The sequence below is a fragment of the Neovison vison genome, chromosome 1 (genome assembly GCF_020171115.1).
Source record: "Neovison vison isolate M4711 chromosome 1, ASM_NN_V1, whole genome shotgun sequence".
Lineage (NCBI taxonomy): Eukaryota > Metazoa > Chordata > Mammalia > Carnivora > Mustelidae > Neogale > Neogale vison.
Genome location: NC_058091.1, coordinates 309030944 through 309048289, shown reverse-complemented (window position 1 = coordinate 309048289; position 17346 = coordinate 309030944). Strand labels below are relative to the sequence as shown.

General features: G+C 39.5%; 1 protein-coding gene across 1 annotated transcript in view; it reads left to right on the top strand.

Annotated features, from left to right (window-relative positions):
• MARCHF6 (membrane associated ring-CH-type finger 6) overlaps positions 1–17346 on the top strand; it is an 81453-nt gene that overhangs the window by 33687 nt on the left and 30420 nt on the right. The window contains exons 5-11 of the mRNA XM_044233838.1: positions 1887–1959; positions 6428–6596; positions 8999–9188; positions 10808–10869; positions 11417–11449; positions 12589–12640; positions 16155–16213. Of these exons, the coding sequence (XP_044089773.1) occupies positions 1887–1959; positions 6428–6596; positions 8999–9188; positions 10808–10869; positions 11417–11449; positions 12589–12640; positions 16155–16213 (638 nt within the window). The remainder of the gene's footprint in view (positions 1–1886; positions 1960–6427; positions 6597–8998; positions 9189–10807; positions 10870–11416; positions 11450–12588; positions 12641–16154; positions 16214–17346) is intronic.

Here is a 17346-nt window from a genome sequence, read left to right as displayed (position 1 = left end):
GTAAGACTCAAGTTCTGTGATCATAAGAGTTTACACAGTTGTGTACAGAGGAACGTGGTTTACTATGAGAAATAAGTACAGAGCAGCCCAGGTTAATACTAGAGAGATGTTAGCAAATGCTGACAGAACACAGGAACAGTGATCATCAGCCAGATGTATACAAGATGAAAAACTTTAAATGGAGCAGAGCATTGTATTTCATATTAGTAAAGGGCATAGTCATAAGAAAGTAAAACTAAAGAACTTTTATGCATCAGAGTACTTCGAAATATATAGAGCATTCACTGTCAGATGGAAGACTAACACCTCTCCAAAGTCACAGCAAATAATCAAAAGTTAAGTAGAGGGGCGCCTGGGTGGCTCAGTGGGTTAAGCCGCTGCCTTCGGCTCGGGTCATGATCTCAGGGTCCTGGGATCGAGTCCCGCATTGGGCTCTCTGCTCAGCGGGGAGCCTGCTTCCTCCTCTCTCTCTCTGCCTGCCTCTCTGCCTACTTGAGATCTCTCTCTGTCAAATAAATAAATGAAATCTTAAAAAAAAAAAAAAGTTAAGTAGAGACTCAGAGGATGTAAGTAATGCAGTTAACAAGCTGGCTCTCTGTTCTGACTTGTTTACATGCGCTTATACACAGACTTGTAATTAAAATTTACGTTCTATCACAAAATATGTAGTTTGTAGATTTTTAAAGTTAGCAGTGTACCCTGGTATCTTCTGTATGAGAACGTGTTGAGCTACTGTACTATTTTTTTTTTTTAGTTACCTTATATATATATTTTTTAATTTTTTTAAATTTATTTAACAGACAGAGATCACACGTAGGCAGAGAGGCAGAGAGAGAGGGGGAAGCAGGCTCCCTGCTCAGCAGAGAGCCCGATGTGGGGCTCGATCCCAGGACCCTGGGACCATGACCTGAGCCGAAGGCTGCGGCTTAACCCACTGAGCCACCCAGGCGCCCCTGAGTTACCTTATATTTTTAATGGATGCACAGCACTCTGTAGGAAGGAGGTCTGTAATTTCTGAATCCATTTTCTGATTTACAGACATTTGGTTTGTTGTTAGTTTTACTTTGTTACAGGTATACTTGCCTTGACTATTTTATAAACATATGTACTTTCTATTACAGAAGTTTCATTTTGAGTTGACTTTTTGAAAACAGCCATTGAAGTCACTAAAAATTTCTGATACTAGGCTATAGGGGATGCTTAAACTAATATACAAGTTTTGGTTAGAAAGAAAATCAGCTTTTTCCTCTTGGGCCCTATTTGTGTTCTTGCCTTTCTGACTAAGGATGAGGCTGTGCATTCACCCATGCTTTATCTTTTTTCCCCTTCATGGCCAAATTTAAGAATCTTTTTTTGAGGACACTTGAATCTGTGTTTTTAAAAAATTGGTTGTTAGTTTGCCATTCATGTTATTGGACCATTATTCTTCTGAAAGGTCCTCTTAATTTCAAATTTTGTAATCCCAGAACTGAAACCCCTTATTTTCATGAGCAGACTCCATGAATTTTAGAGTTCTTGGTTAAAAAAAATTCTCCATATTGTAATTTAGAGATCTTTACTTTTTTCTTTTTTTTAAGATTTTATTTGATAGAGATCACAAATAGTCAGAGAGGCAGGCAGAGAGAAAGGAGGAAGCAGGCTCCCTGCTGAGCAGAGAGCCGGATGCGGGGCTCTATCCCAGGACCCTGAGACCATGACCTGAGGCAAAGGCAGAGGCTTAACCCCCTGAGCCAGCCAGGTGCCCCAGGGTTTTCTTTCAATGTAGTATTTTAGGACAGCCTTGCGAAGACTATTTCTAGGGGCTTACACTTCACCTGTTTAGCTGAGTACCTGTCTCAGTTCATGCTGTATGTTGTAACCGAATGCCGTCTTGCCCTTCTTTGCAGGCCGTATCTACAAGTGCTTGTTTACTGGCTCCGTGAGCTCACTACTGACACTGCCACTGGACATGCTGTCCACGTGAGTACTTGTGAAGCTGGAAAGCTGCACAGAAGAGCTAGTGCTGGGTTTTCCTGTACGCTTTTATTTGTTATAATTTAAAAGTCCTTTTGTTTCAAGGACAAAGAGTAATTTATGTTTCTTACTCTGACAGTTATAGCTACAGTAGGAGTAGCTGACATATGTACGTGTTTGTTCTAAAACATACCTGTTTTGTTTTTTTTTTAAAGATTTTATTTATTTATGTGACAGAGATTACAAGCAGGCACAGAAACAGGCAGAGAGAGGGGAGGAAGCAGGCTCCCCGCTAAGCAGAGAGCAAAGACCGTTTTGTACTGTGGGACGATCTGTTAAACAGGCAGCCATGCAGTGTGAGATACGTGCTATCATGTTCATGTGCCGAGAGTTCATTTAAACATGTATTTTTTTTAACAGCATAGTCATTTGAATTCAAATTTAGTTTTTAAATGTTTCTTGTGATTATTAGAATATGGACTAAAAACTTGTTCACTGTCATTATTTTACTGTATCATAATTTGCCATTAAGCATTGTTAACTGTTTTCTTGGGAAAGATGTGTTTTTATTACTGATGTCAGAATTAGAAATGCCGTAAATGATTAACTGTATCAAGATCATTAAATATTAAGCCTGCCAATGGTTGCACCTGTATTTGCTAAATCTTTTTTACCCAGCTGACCTTAGGTTTCTGATTGCTGTGTCAGTAAAGACAGAGAACAATACAAAACCATCCCATGGAACAGAAGTATTCAGAGTATGTTACCATTAAAATAAGCCACAAGGCAAAAGAAGAGAGCAGGAGGGCATACTATATTTCTGATAGAAAAGGAAATAAGGAGGAGTTCTTTTAAGTCTCTTGCATCTGCACCATTATTTTTAATCATGTTTCTAAATATTTAGAAATATTAGATGTGTCTGTGACTTGGTTTTTCTGCTTGCTGGTGATACATTTTTGGAACAGGTCAGGTATTTCATTTCTGTCTGTCTTTAGGAGCGTGGGGAATAATAGATAAAAAGTTTTCACCTTGAACTTATTTACGTTAGAATTATTTTTTGTTTTCTTTGATAAAGTAATGTTTAGAGTAGACAGGGGCCTTGAAAGAGGGTGCTCTTAGCTGTGGCCGTGACAAAAAAGAGAAGCAGTAATTTAACACATTTGAAAGTTTGGAGCTAGTGTAAGAAGATAACCCTTTGTGTAAAAATACAGGCCTTTTGTGAAGTGACCCAGCGGAAACAAATCGGATGGCATTCCCATTTCCGGACATCAGGTTTTTATCTCAGCCATCCAGAACATGGTCTCAGTATAGCAGTGTAAGAAGTTTGTCTTGAATGGCTCAGCTGCCGTTCATTATGTCTTTGGTATATGACATTGTTCACCTCTGGCTGGAACATCACAGAGATGCGTATTGGAAGTAGTGAGAGAAGTCCGATAAAAGCAAAGGTGACTGCTAAGAATGGTGGATGTTTTATTTTAACATGTGTAAGCTAATAAAAGAACCATTTCAGGGGCGCCTGGGTGGCTCAGTTGGTTGGACGACTGCTTTCAGCTCAGGTCATGATCCTGGAGTCCTGGGATTGAGTCCCGCATCGGGCTCCCAGCTCCATGGGGAGTCTGCTTCTCCCTCTAACCTTCTCCTTGCTCATGCTCTCTCTCACTGTGTGTCTCTCAAATAAATAAATAAAATCTTTAAAAAAAAAAAAAAAAAGAACCATTTCACATAGGGTGTTCTTGTTCCGTTTAGTTCAGGCCAAAATTTTCTAAACCACGGTAGTTCACGAGTGTGTATGGTAGCGGCCAGTCAGTATCTCAGTTGTTTAGAAAAGGAGACTTGAGTTCTGATCTTTGCAGCTTAATGAAGCAGAAATGCATTATTTTTCTAATGATTTCTGTTTTAATTGGCTATGTTAACATTTACCAAAGCCTAAATATGAAAAACAGGTGCTTATGGAAGGCACGTCAGTGAAATGTGAGACAAACAGGTGTAGTATCCTGCTTCCCTCCTCTCTTTACCACTTGTCGGTGCAGCTGTTACCCTCTGGTTGTTGGGCAGATGTGATCACTTAGGCGATAGAATGAGGGAGTTGGTTGTAACAGAAGGAACCCTAGCATTTGAACATGGTTTCTGTGTCTGCAGGTTATTTGGTGACTTTGGGCAAATCATTGGCCCTTTCTGAACCCGTTTCCTCCTCTGTAAAGTGAGGAAGATCATGCCTCAGGGCTTTGAGTGGGCTGTTTAAAGATTAAATTCACATATATACATAAAGACTATATATAAATTTTGAGTATTAGGTTAATGTATAGCAGAATTTTCATTAAAGCTCAGAGCTGTTGCTTGTCTTACGTTGGCAGGCTCCCCTCTGTTTCTAACCTGATTGGTTAGTGGGCCACCAGAACTGCCTTCAGGAGACTGCTAGTCGGCACAAGAGGAACACCAGAGGCAGGGCTGGGGATAGTCAAAAGAAATTATAAACGTGGTTTGGTTTTGTAGTCCCATGCTGCATTTTACAATTTGAAGACTTGAGCCAGTTTTCCTGAAAACTAAAGTCGTTTAAAAAACTTCTTTAAAAGTACTTTAAGGGACGCCTGGGTGGCTCAGTTGGTTGGACGACTGCCTTCAGCTCAGGTCATGATCCCGGAGTCCTGAGATCGAGTCCCGCATCGGGCTCCCAGCTCCACGGGGAGTCTGCTTCTCTCTCTGACCTTCTCCTCACTCATGCTCTCTCTCACTGTCTCTCTCTCAAAAAAATAAATAAAATCTTAAAAAAAAAAAAAAAGTACTTTAAAAGTAGTTTAAAGACCTAAGTTGTCCCCCCCCAAAAAAACCTAAGTAGTTTAACTACTTTTTTTAATGAGCAGTGTTTCATTTTCTCTGTAGTATTAATTTTATTTATGAAATTTTACTTTAAATTTTCTTAATATTATAGTAGCTGCTTACATATCCTGTAGCTCAGTTCTTTAGATCATCTCAAGGCACAACATATCAATTAATTTTGCTTCAGAGCATACTGTCCCCAAAGCTTACTGGCTTAAGACAGCAGTAATTTTATTGGCTCATAATTCAGGGGTGAGCCGTTTGGGCCGGGCTCAGCCGACGAGTTCATCTGTTGGGCTTTCCTCGGTTACTCAGGTGTTTCACTGTGGCTGGGTGGTCTGGGATGGCTCCAGCTGTGCGCCTGGGTTCTCTCTCTTGTCTCTCGGAGAGCCAGCAGGGCTTCTCTACGTGTGCGCGCAGGGCAGCAGTCCAGAAGGGTGACAGTTGAAGTTCACCAGCTCTCTTCTAGTCTCTAAACGCAGGCTGCCTCACGTTGGTCCAGGCAAGTCGCAGAACCAGTCCAGAGTCTAGGTGTGAGGGAAAAGAACTCGACAAAGGGCTTGTCACTGTTTAAAATCGTCATCAAACAATTGTTATTGCTGATGATGAGTACGGAGTAGAAGTAGTGGGTATTTAGTCTGAGGTTAACAAAGTTTTAATAATCTGGAGGGTTTCTTAGCATGGGAATGGTTAGATTCCTCTTTTGATTAGGATACATTTCGGGTCATATCTGTGGGCCACATTAATGCATTAAGTTTGGAACCAGTAGGCTGAGGTCTTTCAGATGGACCCCTCTCAGATTTTCCGTGGTGGAAGAAGTCCTTCTGGTACGATAAAGGATTTTCTGAAGGCCACTAAGATTGAGTTATCCTTGAATTATTCTGAAATCAGACATAGACTAGAGAATGACAAGCCCCTTCCTTCCTCCTTGAGAGGAAAAGAACATGAGGTCTTTGGTGTTCGAATACTACAAGTATTGTAACATAATTTGTCTATCTGAATTTGTTGAGGAGCTAATAACATACTTAGGATATATTTGCAGTTAGCATAAAAATTTAATCTGCTTTCCAAGTGATACCTAAAGTATATTACAGACTTCTTTGTCTTGCACATTGCATCCTGAGTATCTCTCAGCTTGCTTGCTTTACATTGTCATTAGACCTTTCTGGAGGTTCTTCTTTTCTGATTTGCTGATTATTTGTGTGGGTATCAGCTAACCAAGTTTATTAAACTTGTGTGTAAAATAAGGATAAGGAAATTCTTAGGGTGGGTTGGACAGTCATTCCCCTTTCATAAATTACATACATACTTGGCCTTGGTCAGTGTTTGGTTGCTTTTGGGTTTTGCCTTTGCCTGCCTGTTTCTAAGCCATGTTCAAAGAATGGCTGGGTAGCTAATTTCATGTAGTTCTGATGTTATTCTTCACTTATTAAAATACAAATACATATAATACAATATATAAATAAATATATTTGGCCAGCTTATAAGATAGATAGAATTTCCCCTATCTCAGAGAAACTGATTTTCACCCAGAAAATTATGACTCGTTTTCTGGCTCTTCTTTCTGACATTTTAGTTTAAGATGAAATGTTGTTACCTTTGGTTTCTTAATTTTAAGCATTCTTTGGAGTAATTCTATATAATTTTTTTTTAATAGGGACAATTTATTGGCGGATTGTTTGCAGGGTTGTTTTGTGGTGACATGCACGCTGTGCGCATTCATCAGCCTCGTGTGGCTGCGAGAGCAGATCGTCCACGGGGGCGCCCCGATTTGGTTGGAACATGCTGCCCCGCCCTTCAACGCAGCGGGGCACCACCAAAATGAGGTAACCCCTCCATCCCTGAACCGGTTCTGTTTGTGTAGTTCTGTTTGTGTTCTGTTTGTGTTCTGTCTTGTGCCTCCTTGCAAAGCAGGATAGTGAAAGGTTTGGGAGAAGATTAAGGAAGAAGGCACTTCTACTTTGCTGCTTAATTTTGGAGCGAGATCGGGAGCAGTGTTGGGGGTGTACTGAAGTACTCTTTCAGCCCCTTTGCCAGATTGACTGCTTCATGCCGGCCCGTAAGCGAACATAGAGACTCCCCGGTGATGATGCCAACATGCTGTGGGCCGCTGAGGAGGTGCCCTGCTTTCTGGGCTCATCAGTTTCTTCTTATGCAAAATGCCTTGTGTTTGCTGCTCCCAGTAGCAACGATACTAAAAGTAGAGTCATTGGAACTCTGTTGCACAATCTGGTGCAGTTTCACTTTTTCTTTATGAGAGATGCATGCTTAATGTTAGATGCAGGAGCATTTGCTAGATGTGTTAAGAGAAAGAGGATTAGATAAATGACTTTTAGTGTCTTGCTTGCTGAGAAATTATTGGGCTGAAAATGTTAAGATTTAGCTATGTACAAAAACTATGCTTTGTAAAATTTTATTACAAAAAAATGACTCTAAGATACTTAAGATGATAATTAACAACTTAATTTTTTCATTTAAGGACCTTTTGCTGTATCAGTGTATAGTTGGATTTCCATCAGATTCTGCCATACTTTTTTCTTTACAGGGTTGAGTGTAACTTCTTAGCAAACCACACATACGAGAAATGAGACTAGAAAGAAAAAACACTTCTTACCTAGTATTAATACTTTTATCATTGTATCTCATATTTTGAAGCATTAATGCATATTTTGAAATACTTAATGTTGCTCTTTTAGAATCTTCATTGACTCCAGGGCATTCAGTGTTTTCCTTAACTATGTCTTTGCATTAGGTAGGTAGCCAGACTCCGTAAAAGCCTGAGGAACTGACAGAGTCCATACGGACAGGTTTACCTACTAAGCAGCAATTAGAAATTGTTTCCTTAAGTGTTTAACTGATAACAGAGAATTAAGTTACAGATCTGTATGGGTATAAACAAATAGGTATGTAGGTAAATACGTCTTCATCCCTGAGGCAGTTGGTAAAGGCAGGAGATGACTTCTAAAGAAGGATTATGGCCCAGAGTTGGTCGTGGGGTTTGAGTCTCATTATGAGCTGGCCCCCATCCCTGTGGCCCCTGCCCTCCAATGTGGCACATGTGCTAGAGTCTGAGTTCTGTTTCTCCAAAGTTCAAGAATGGAGACTGAACAGTACCAAAGACACAAAGAAACAGTACCAAAGACACACAGAAACAGAGAAGCCCAGAGTGATCAAATAAGGTCACCACCAAGTGAGATGATGGCTGAGAAGCCAGAGGTTATCCTAAGAATGGCTGTTCAGGTCCAGGTTCCACGAGAGCTTCCTGGGGTTCCACCAGATAGCCTTGATGAAGACTATGTTGAAGACCTTGAGACCATTCCATGAAGGAATCCTCCTAACCCTATAGTCATAGGTTGCAACTGGGCCAAGGGATGTCCTCAGACCTTTACAGGAGCTTGCTGTACAGTGGCTGAGACCTAGTGTTCACAGAGAGGAGCAGATTGTGGAGATGCTGGTACAGAAGTAATTCTGGGTTGTCTTGCCTGAGCAGTGATGTCAGCCTGGGGTCAGAATCACCGGCTGAATCTCATTGCTCCCTTCTTGCTTAACCTACTTTTGGTGAAAAGTAACCAAGGTTCTCTTTGTTGCAAGATCCAACTGTGGTCATGGGAAATCTGAACCTTGGGTTTCTGTGAGTTTGTCCTTGACTAGTTGTAATAAGATTAAGTCAGAACTTCTATCTGGGCCTTTTTTTGGGTGAGGCAGCTCTATTTCCAGAAACTGAACTCCAGAAGGAGTTCCTCTGCCCTGTTGTTAAGACAGACAGCCTGCTGCTTGTTTTTACTCTGTTGAATGCCTTGTTTTTTGCACTTTGTGACATGTTTTAATGTTTTATTTATGTGTCCAGAGAGGTAGTGGCTTTAACTTTCTGAATTCTTGATTCTTGCTCTGCTGGCATGAGTAGAAACTTCCGTAACTCTACCAGTAACTGGTTTGGGATGTGCCTGAAGTGTTAAAGTTATCCAGATTTGTTGACCCATTTTCTGTAATACTTTGTAAAATCCCTAAATTATACTGAATGAATATATACACTGTGAAGTGAGTTTATGTTCTCATATGCCGAGTAGATCCAAAAATCAGATACTTGTAGAAAAGATAACTATGAGAAGTTTTTTTTTAATAGTTTGTGTTTATTTGCTAGTTTTGTTATTTTTTAATGGAAAGAGTGCGATTTGGAAATAGAATTGAGACAAGTTAGCTACATTTCTGGGCTCTTCTATCATTTTAGGCTCCAGCAGGAGGAAATGGTGCTGAAAATGTTGCCCCTGACCAGCCTGCTAACCCACCAGCTGAGAACGCGGTGGTGGGAGAAAACCCCGATGCCCAGGATGATCAGGCAGAAGAGGAGGAGGAGGACAACGAGGAGGAAGATGACGCGGGTGGGGAGGATGCAGCCGATGCCAACAACGGGGCTCAGGGTAATGGCTGCTGGCCCGCGCTTACCCTTCCTTCGTGACCATGAGTCTATGTACAGCTTTCCTTGAGAAGGACTGGAGATTCATTCTTTTGTGGGTTTGGAGTTCTATTTCTAACCTGTTTTTACTTTATTTTGCAGATGTGCATTTATGGATATACATATGTGTAAATTTTTTTGTGTGTGAAGCAGGGCACATTTTATGTTGTTTATTTTTTAAAAGATTTTATTTATGTATTTGAGAGAAAGTGAGAGGATGAGAACAGAGGAGAGTAGGCAGAGGGAGAAGGAGAAGTGGACTCCTCGCCGAGCAGGGTGCTGGAGGCAGGGCTCGATCCCAGGACCCTGGGATGGTGACCTGAGCTGAAGGCAGATGCTTAACTGACTGGGCCACCCAGGCACCCCAACTTTGTATTTTAATATCCTGCTCAACAGGAATTTTATAGGGTGGATAGGAAGAAGTTATTTGTAAGTTGTACTGGGCTTGAATATTTTTAAAGGAATTTGATACAGATTTCTATATTTCCTTTTGTTTCTCTTGAAAAGCACAACTTTTAATAGCAAAGAATTCTTGAAGTGTACACTGCAGGTCAGATGTCATTATGAAGACCATTTTCTCATTTTCTAGCAGTCGAACTCCAGAATGCAAAAGCCGACCCAGGACTGTGCCCACCAGTCCGCTGGCAGTGGCTCACCACCTCTGCTTGTCTCCTCCCGCCCCAGACTTTTCCTCTCCAGCACTGCCCTGTCTCCGTCCACTGGAGATCGCGGGTGGCTGAGGGTCTCCTGGGTGCCAGGCACTCAAACAGATTCCTGCCTTCATGGAGCTCCTGGTCTAGTGAGGAAGCAGGAGTGCCCAGGTGCACAAACACCTCATTATGCGTTGTGATAAGTGTGCAGGTTGCTCTGAGGATGCTGTTGGGAGAGTCTTTTAAACAAGATTCTCCAGGTAGCTCAGAGTAGGTGATACTTGAGGTGAGCCTGAAGGATCAGAACAAGCAAGTTGTGTGCTGGGAGCAAGGGGCCTTTGTAAGGAGCAGAGAATCTATGATCAGACGCTCCAAGAAGGCAGCCTGCTGCCACTGGTGTGGCCATCCTTTCCTTCTCTTCGTCTAACGCAGCAGCTCCCGATTGCGTAGCTTCTGTCTTCCACTGTGGTCCACATAGCGCTCCCAGTGCTCTCCTGCTTTTAAAATCCGATTGTGGTTTTTCTGTTACACTAAAGAAACAAAATCCACATTTAACATCCACTCCCCTGCCACCCATGATCTGATCCCTGTCTGCCTTTCATTCTTCATCTTCTACCTTTCCCTCCCCACCCCCAGAGAATTCTTGTTCCTTGGCTTCCTTGTTTCTTAAAATTGCCAGATTTGTTCCTGACTCAGAGCAGTTAAGTTCTCACTTTCACGTAACCCTATTTGTTTCCTTTCTGGCACTTAACCACAATCTACAATCACATTATGTGTGTTGCATTTATGTATTTGGGTTCTTATTACCTAACAAGCAAAGAATGTAGTTCAGCTTCTCATCAGCAGCTTACAAAACACGAAATTAAAAGCGTATGTTTTATTACTTACGGTTCAGGTTCCATCAGTAATCTTTCAACTACAATTCTTTTTCCAGATGACATGAACTGGAATGCTTTGGAGTGGGACCGAGCTGCAGAAGAGCTTACGTGGGAAAGAGTAAGATTCTTTCTATCATGCATTCTGGTGTTTTAACCTTAAACTATGTGTTGAAGTTCGGCATGTCTAGATGCATACACCAGTTTCATAGCTACATTCATTGGAAGCTGTAGTAGACTTTAGTTTCTAGAAAAAAGTGATGTGTTGTGAAAATATTAAAAATATTATAATGTTGATTATTTTTCTATTTTCTGGCCTTTAATACAAACAAATTGTGGACTTCTGTAAAATGAAGTAACAATTTAAATTGAAATATTCTGATAGTGCAGTTGATATACCATGAAATCTTGGCTGGCTCCTTATCCATTGTGAAAATCAAACACATAATAGAACTGTTTTTACTTTATAATCATATGATTTGGAGTAAAAGGTGGCCCAAGTATAAAATTCTAATAAACAAGTTTTTTACTCTTTGAAAATGATATGCTGTATTGGAAAGTAGTGGCTAAGGATCATGTTTAAATATAATTAAAAGTGAGCCTTTTTTCTGAATAGAATAAAAAATCCTGTTGCATCTTGAACTTGTGCATATTGTTATTTATTTCAGATGCTAGGACTTGATGGATCGCTAGTTTTTCTAGTAAGTAAAGCTAATATTTTTAAATAGAGTTTTGACTTATGTATCTTAATCATTTAGTGATTTCAAATTTATAGTATGTCCACACTTTTTATAGTAAGGGTCAGCATACCCTTTGAATTTTGATTACTGAAGAAAGTCTGTTTTGTGTATTGAAAATACTGGCAAAGAACAAATGTAATAGTATTTAAAAAGGTCATTATTAAGTACTTGATTTTTGAAAAAGAAAATGAAATACAGATTTAATAGTAGTTAAGAACTTGATCTTCTTTTAACCTTGCAGTGTTTAATGCTTTGCAGTGCTCACAATGAGACCCAGTTTCATGTTCGGTTTCTACTGTTAACCAAACCTCACCTGTCTTTACCTTATTAGCAAAGAGTACAAACTCATAGGGGAGGAATAATTCTGTAAAGAACCTGTTCTTTAGGAGAAGCGATGCTATTTCTAGGTTCTGTATTATAAAATGACTTGGGATTTAAGTGGCTTTGGGTGTCGTGATAACTTAGCTACTGGTCGAAGAACCCCCCCCCCTCACTGACTGAAACAGGGACATAAGGTCACAGTCATCTTGGAGGTGATAATACATAACTGGGGGTGGTGGTGGTGGAGTAGAGACCGAGCGAGAATGAGTCTTCTAAGACTTCTACCAAGAAAACCGGGGTGCCATAGGCAGAAAAGGGACCAAGGAAGAGAAGTGACCTTGCAGAAGCCGTGAGAACAAAATGGACACTGGAAAGAAGCACTGTGTGGTTTATATTGATGTGGAGTTCTAGAATTAATGCAATTTTCAAATTTTCCTCCATTTAGATTTTTTTTTTTCCTCCTCCATTTGGAATTTTTCAGCATCATTTGATTTAAATGAAATCTGGCTGTTATTTCTGAGAATCTGTGTAGTTTGTAGTGGCATACTAATTTATGAAGAGGAAATGTTTATGGGTTGATTTTTTTTTCTTGCATGTAACATTATGAACTTGAATTTTACTAGGTTTAGTTTTATGAGCTATCTAATGAAAAATGAGAAGTTGCATGTAATGAAATCACAACATTATTGAGTGAAGATTTCAGTCTTCACTAAGTGGAGTAGTCCAGTTAGACATGGAAGAAGAATTGAATATATTTTATTAATGCTCTTTTCCTTTAGGAACATGTCTTCTGGGTGGTGTCTCTAAACACATTGTTCATTCTTGTTTTTGGTAAGTGGTGTTTATGATGCTGTTATTTATGGTAGTATGATAGAAATTCAGTTTTTAAGGAGCCTTGTTACAGGTTTTGTTTTTGTTCTTAAACACTGGAATATGTGAAATGGTTGCAGATAGTCATCCTGTATAGGAAGGCCCCAGGTACACAGATACATTTCTTTCCCAAGAACATTGACTACAGTTACTTACCATCTCTGCTTCTTTTGGGCATCTCCATCTCTTTTTATAGGAATTGACTTTAGGGGTGTCTGAGTGGCTTAGCTGGTTGAGGGTCTGCCTTCGGCCCAGGTCATGATTCCAGGATCTTTGGACAGAGCCCCTGCCTCGGGGCTTCCCTGCTCAGTGGGAAGTCTGCTTCTCCCTCTCCCTCTGCCACTCTCCCTGCTTGTGCTCTCTCTCTCTCTCTCTCTCAAATAAATAAAATCTTAAAAAAAAAGTTGATCTTAGACTGACTTGAGATTATGCAGCATCCTTTCCCCGGAACTAATTTTGTGCTGATTATCTGTGTGCTTTTCCCTTTGGCAGAAGATCTTGTTTCTTCTCTCAGAATCTTGACCAAGGCTTTACCAGAGACCCTGTCTTGGGAGCTGTCACTAGGGATAGATACAAGCTTGAGGAGCGTGAACCTTTCTAAAGTGTGAAATCCCTGTAGAACCAAATTCCAGTAAACTCAGAGTCACTTCCAAACACTTTTCCCAATTGTGGCTGTGAGGATTCTTGTGACCACACAGGAATCCCTGATGTTGGGACTAATCAGGGAAAGGAAGAGAGGGGTGGCAGGTTTTTCCGCTTTGAGAAAGATAAAAGAAACTGAATCAAGCAAAACAATGCTTTAGAATTTAGTTTCTGCATCTCTCAAGGGAAAGAAAGTGGAAGTGTGATAGAATCAGGCTCTTGTTAGATTGTACTATGAATTGTGTCTCTTAGAGACACCTAAGTCTACAGATAGCTCTGTAGGAATGAACTTTGATAAATTCCTTTTTTATGCATATGAGTTAACCCTCTTTGCTGCTGAGGAAGAGACATAAAGATTTTCCAGGGTTTTTCCACTGGATTCCAAGTTACTTGCTTCAGTTTGGGGACCACATTGTGCCTTAAAAAGCAGTTGTTTTCAACAGGAAACCATGTAGTCAAAAACTGAATTATGTAAATGAGAATAAGACAAAAATTAATTTCTGAATATTACTTACAAAAGAACAAAATTAATTTACAGGTATCTTGTTTAAACAAAATTATCTTGAAAAAGTTCCATTGATTCTCAATTTTTAGTAGCTATTTAAGATGGTGCAAGTTAATAGGAAACTCTTCCCTTTTGCATAGGGGGTGGAAACAAAAATGCAGATGTCTACTTTTTCATTATGTAAAATAATTGGTTAATATAGAGTGTGCATCTGTTTTTGATTCTTGACCAGATTTTGAGAGGAAAAAATGATCTATAGATTTAGTCTTTGTTCTTGAAAGAAAGGCTTAATGCTAAATTAATGTTTGGAGGAAAAAGTCACCTTTAACATGTGAATTGTAGTGGGGCACCTGGCTGGCTCAGTCAGAGGATCATGTGACTGTTGATCTTGGGGTTATGAGTTCAAGCCCCACGTTGGGTGTAGAGATTATTTAAAAAAAAAAAAAAAACTTAAAAAAAAAGGAAAAAAACCCCACATGAATAATAGAAAAGATAACAAACATTTATGTAAAGCACATCACATCTTAAGTAAATTTTTTTCCTAATCCAACCTCCTAAACTTATATACCATGAAGAAATAATCTTCGTAAATCTGTATTATACTTAGGATTTTTTGAAATGAACCAAGTTGTTTTCCTCTTTTTAGGAGCATATTTTCCCTTAAAGGTGAATGGTCATTGGGATTAAGCAGACTCCTGTTTCTTTCCTACTTGGGTTGCTGTGTTAGAATTTTCCGCTTGCATTTTTGGAGTCGTGTAGTCATGTACTTTGCAGAATTATAAACTTAAAATGTGGCTATCTCCTAATAGAAGGGAATGTTAGTGAGGTAGTGACCTTAATTTCAGAATACTTAATCTGATGTTTGCTGTGTAATGGAATAGAAATGGATTGTTAAAAATTGGTGCTCAGGTTAATAGTTCCCTATGTAAATAGAGTTGGAACTTGAAAATTTGCCTTTCCCGGAGGCCAATTTGAGTCATCCTCAGAGTTGGGTGAGACAACAAAATAGGAAAATTCTGCAAATAGTTTTTTCTTACTCATTAAGAATTTCTTGTGCTTTATAGTACACATAATATATTAGTAAAATGTGTGTATGATTTATAAATTTTAATATGTTGGGGATACTTGTTCAGAAAAATTTGTACCCATGGAATACTTGATTAAAAAGGTTTGCTGGCCAGATCCCTATGGATTCACTCTGACTTTTGTCTTCATGTTTGAGTCCCCCTCCCTGCTTTACTTACAATCTATGCTGTTCAACTGATTTTGCCATAAGGAAAACACAATTAAATTTTATTTTAAAAAAGTAAAATTTTATTAACATGACACAAAGACTTGAAGAAAAGAGACTATAAAAATATTTACTATGAAAACGTTAAGGATTTTTTTTTCATTTAACTGTAGTAGTATTATTACACCATACTAAATTAGCAGAATTTAGTGTTTCCTAACAACTCTTCATATTAAAAATTCCTAGATTATCTCAAATGTCATTTTACAGTTGGTTTGTTTGAATGAGGATCCAGATCTGCACGTTACTTTCGGTTAAGTTTAAGTTCCTTTTGATCTAGAATAGACTTCTCTTTGCTCCCTTCATCTACTCCTACCCTGTTTTGCCATTGATTTGTTGACATGACAAGTTAGCTGTCTGTCTTGCATTCTACATTTGTCTGAATTGCTTCCTGTATGATGTCCACTACCTCGCTCTTTTGTCTCCATATTTCCTTTAAACTGGAAGGTCTAAGTAACATCTTAGTTACCCTGAATCTGTTTGTTCAGAAGCTGCAAGACAGGTATGCAATCCTTTACCCCAGTTACCAGTTTTTAGGGTAAACAATTGATGTGCTATTTCCAGGGGTGAGGAAAGTGTTATTCTTTATGTTTTCTTTTTTCCCTTTGTGTTTTTTGTTTTTGGCTTTCCCCTTTTTGGATATTATGAACTCATGGATTTTTTTTTTTAAGATTTTTTTTTTATTTATTTGACTGACAGATCACAAGTAGGCAGAGAGAGAAGCAGGCTCCCCGGCAAGCAGAGAGCCCGGTGCGGGGCTCGATCCCAGGACACTGAGATCATGACCTAACCGGAAGGCAGAGACTTAACCCACTGAGCCACCCAGGCGCCCCGAACTCATGGATTTTTAAAGCATTCTTTGTTCTCTGTCTTTGTTCTCTGGTTATAGAGAATGTCCTAGGCAGTGCATTTTTGGCCCCAGATCTGGAATCTTCCATTTCTCCAAAAAGCCCTGGTTTCTTTTACTGTGGATTGGTACTAGGAGTGTTCATTGTTTTGATTTTGACGTTTTCATTTAATTTTTCTCCCCCTTTTAGCATTTTGCCCTTACCACATTGGTCATTTCTCCCTCGTTGGTTTGGGATTTGAAGAACACGTGAGTATAATACTTTTACAAACTTAACTTTCATTACTTGCCTTCAAACTTGATATTTGTTGAGTAAATGATAGTGTCGTAAAGAGTTAGGTCATCTCTTAGTTTGCCTTATACAAAGCAATATTTACCCAACACGAACTCATTTTTTTTTTTTCAAACCGACAGTCACTCAAACATAGAAGGTCATGTTGCCAGCTAAGAAAAATGTGTTCTGAATCCTATGGTACACTGCCTTCCTGTTGGGCAGGCCAAAGGCATGCTACTGGCAAGTTCTCTTATAGGCTGATTTTTGACCCATTCCATTAACTTGCTCCCTTTTCTCCCTTTCCCATAGTGATTTAGAAAAGTAATAGTATATCAGTCAAGTTAAAAAAAAAAAAAAAAGGTCTGTTTTGGAATGATGGGCTACAGTGTTTTCTAACGAATTTAATTTTGACTTTAGATAGAGAAATATTTGAATGGTCAAACCTACAACTGTTTTACAGGGTCTCCAGAAAGAACTAGTCTTTTAAGGAAATCTGACATTTCTGGAATGTTCTGTTCAGTTTGTGTGCGTGAATCCTGAAACATCACATTCTGGATTGTTCTGGAAGAGCAAAGAGATGTGTTCCAGTATTTCATGTGGCTCTCAGTTTTCATTGAACACAAGAACTTGGACATTTCAGATACATGCTTTGATAAATTTGAATTTCCAAACTATCAGCCCTTGCTGTCAGAAATTTAGGAACCTAAAAGATTTGTCACTGTCCAAATTTGTACTTTCTGTAAGCTGAAAATGGAATAGATTTGGAGAACAGGGAAAACTTCAAGTCATTCCTGGGGTAGGAGGTGAGGTGGCTGAGGCTTACCTGGCAGGTGGGCTGTTGGGACGGTGGGCTGCTGCTTTCATTGCTCAGCCTGCATCCCCCGCAGGACGGAGTAGGTGCGGACTAGTGTAGTGCAGCTTTTGTTTTCGGAAAATTTAAATCCCTCGATTTTGCCTGCTTGAGTAGATTGCTAACAGTGGGAGAATCTGGTTTGCAGAGATGTCGTTCAAAGGAACTTCATAGTTGTTGTAAGTTGCTGGGACAGTTCACTTTGAGTCTGCTCGGATTGTTAAATACATTGTTAAGCTGGGAGGGAGGCCGTATGGT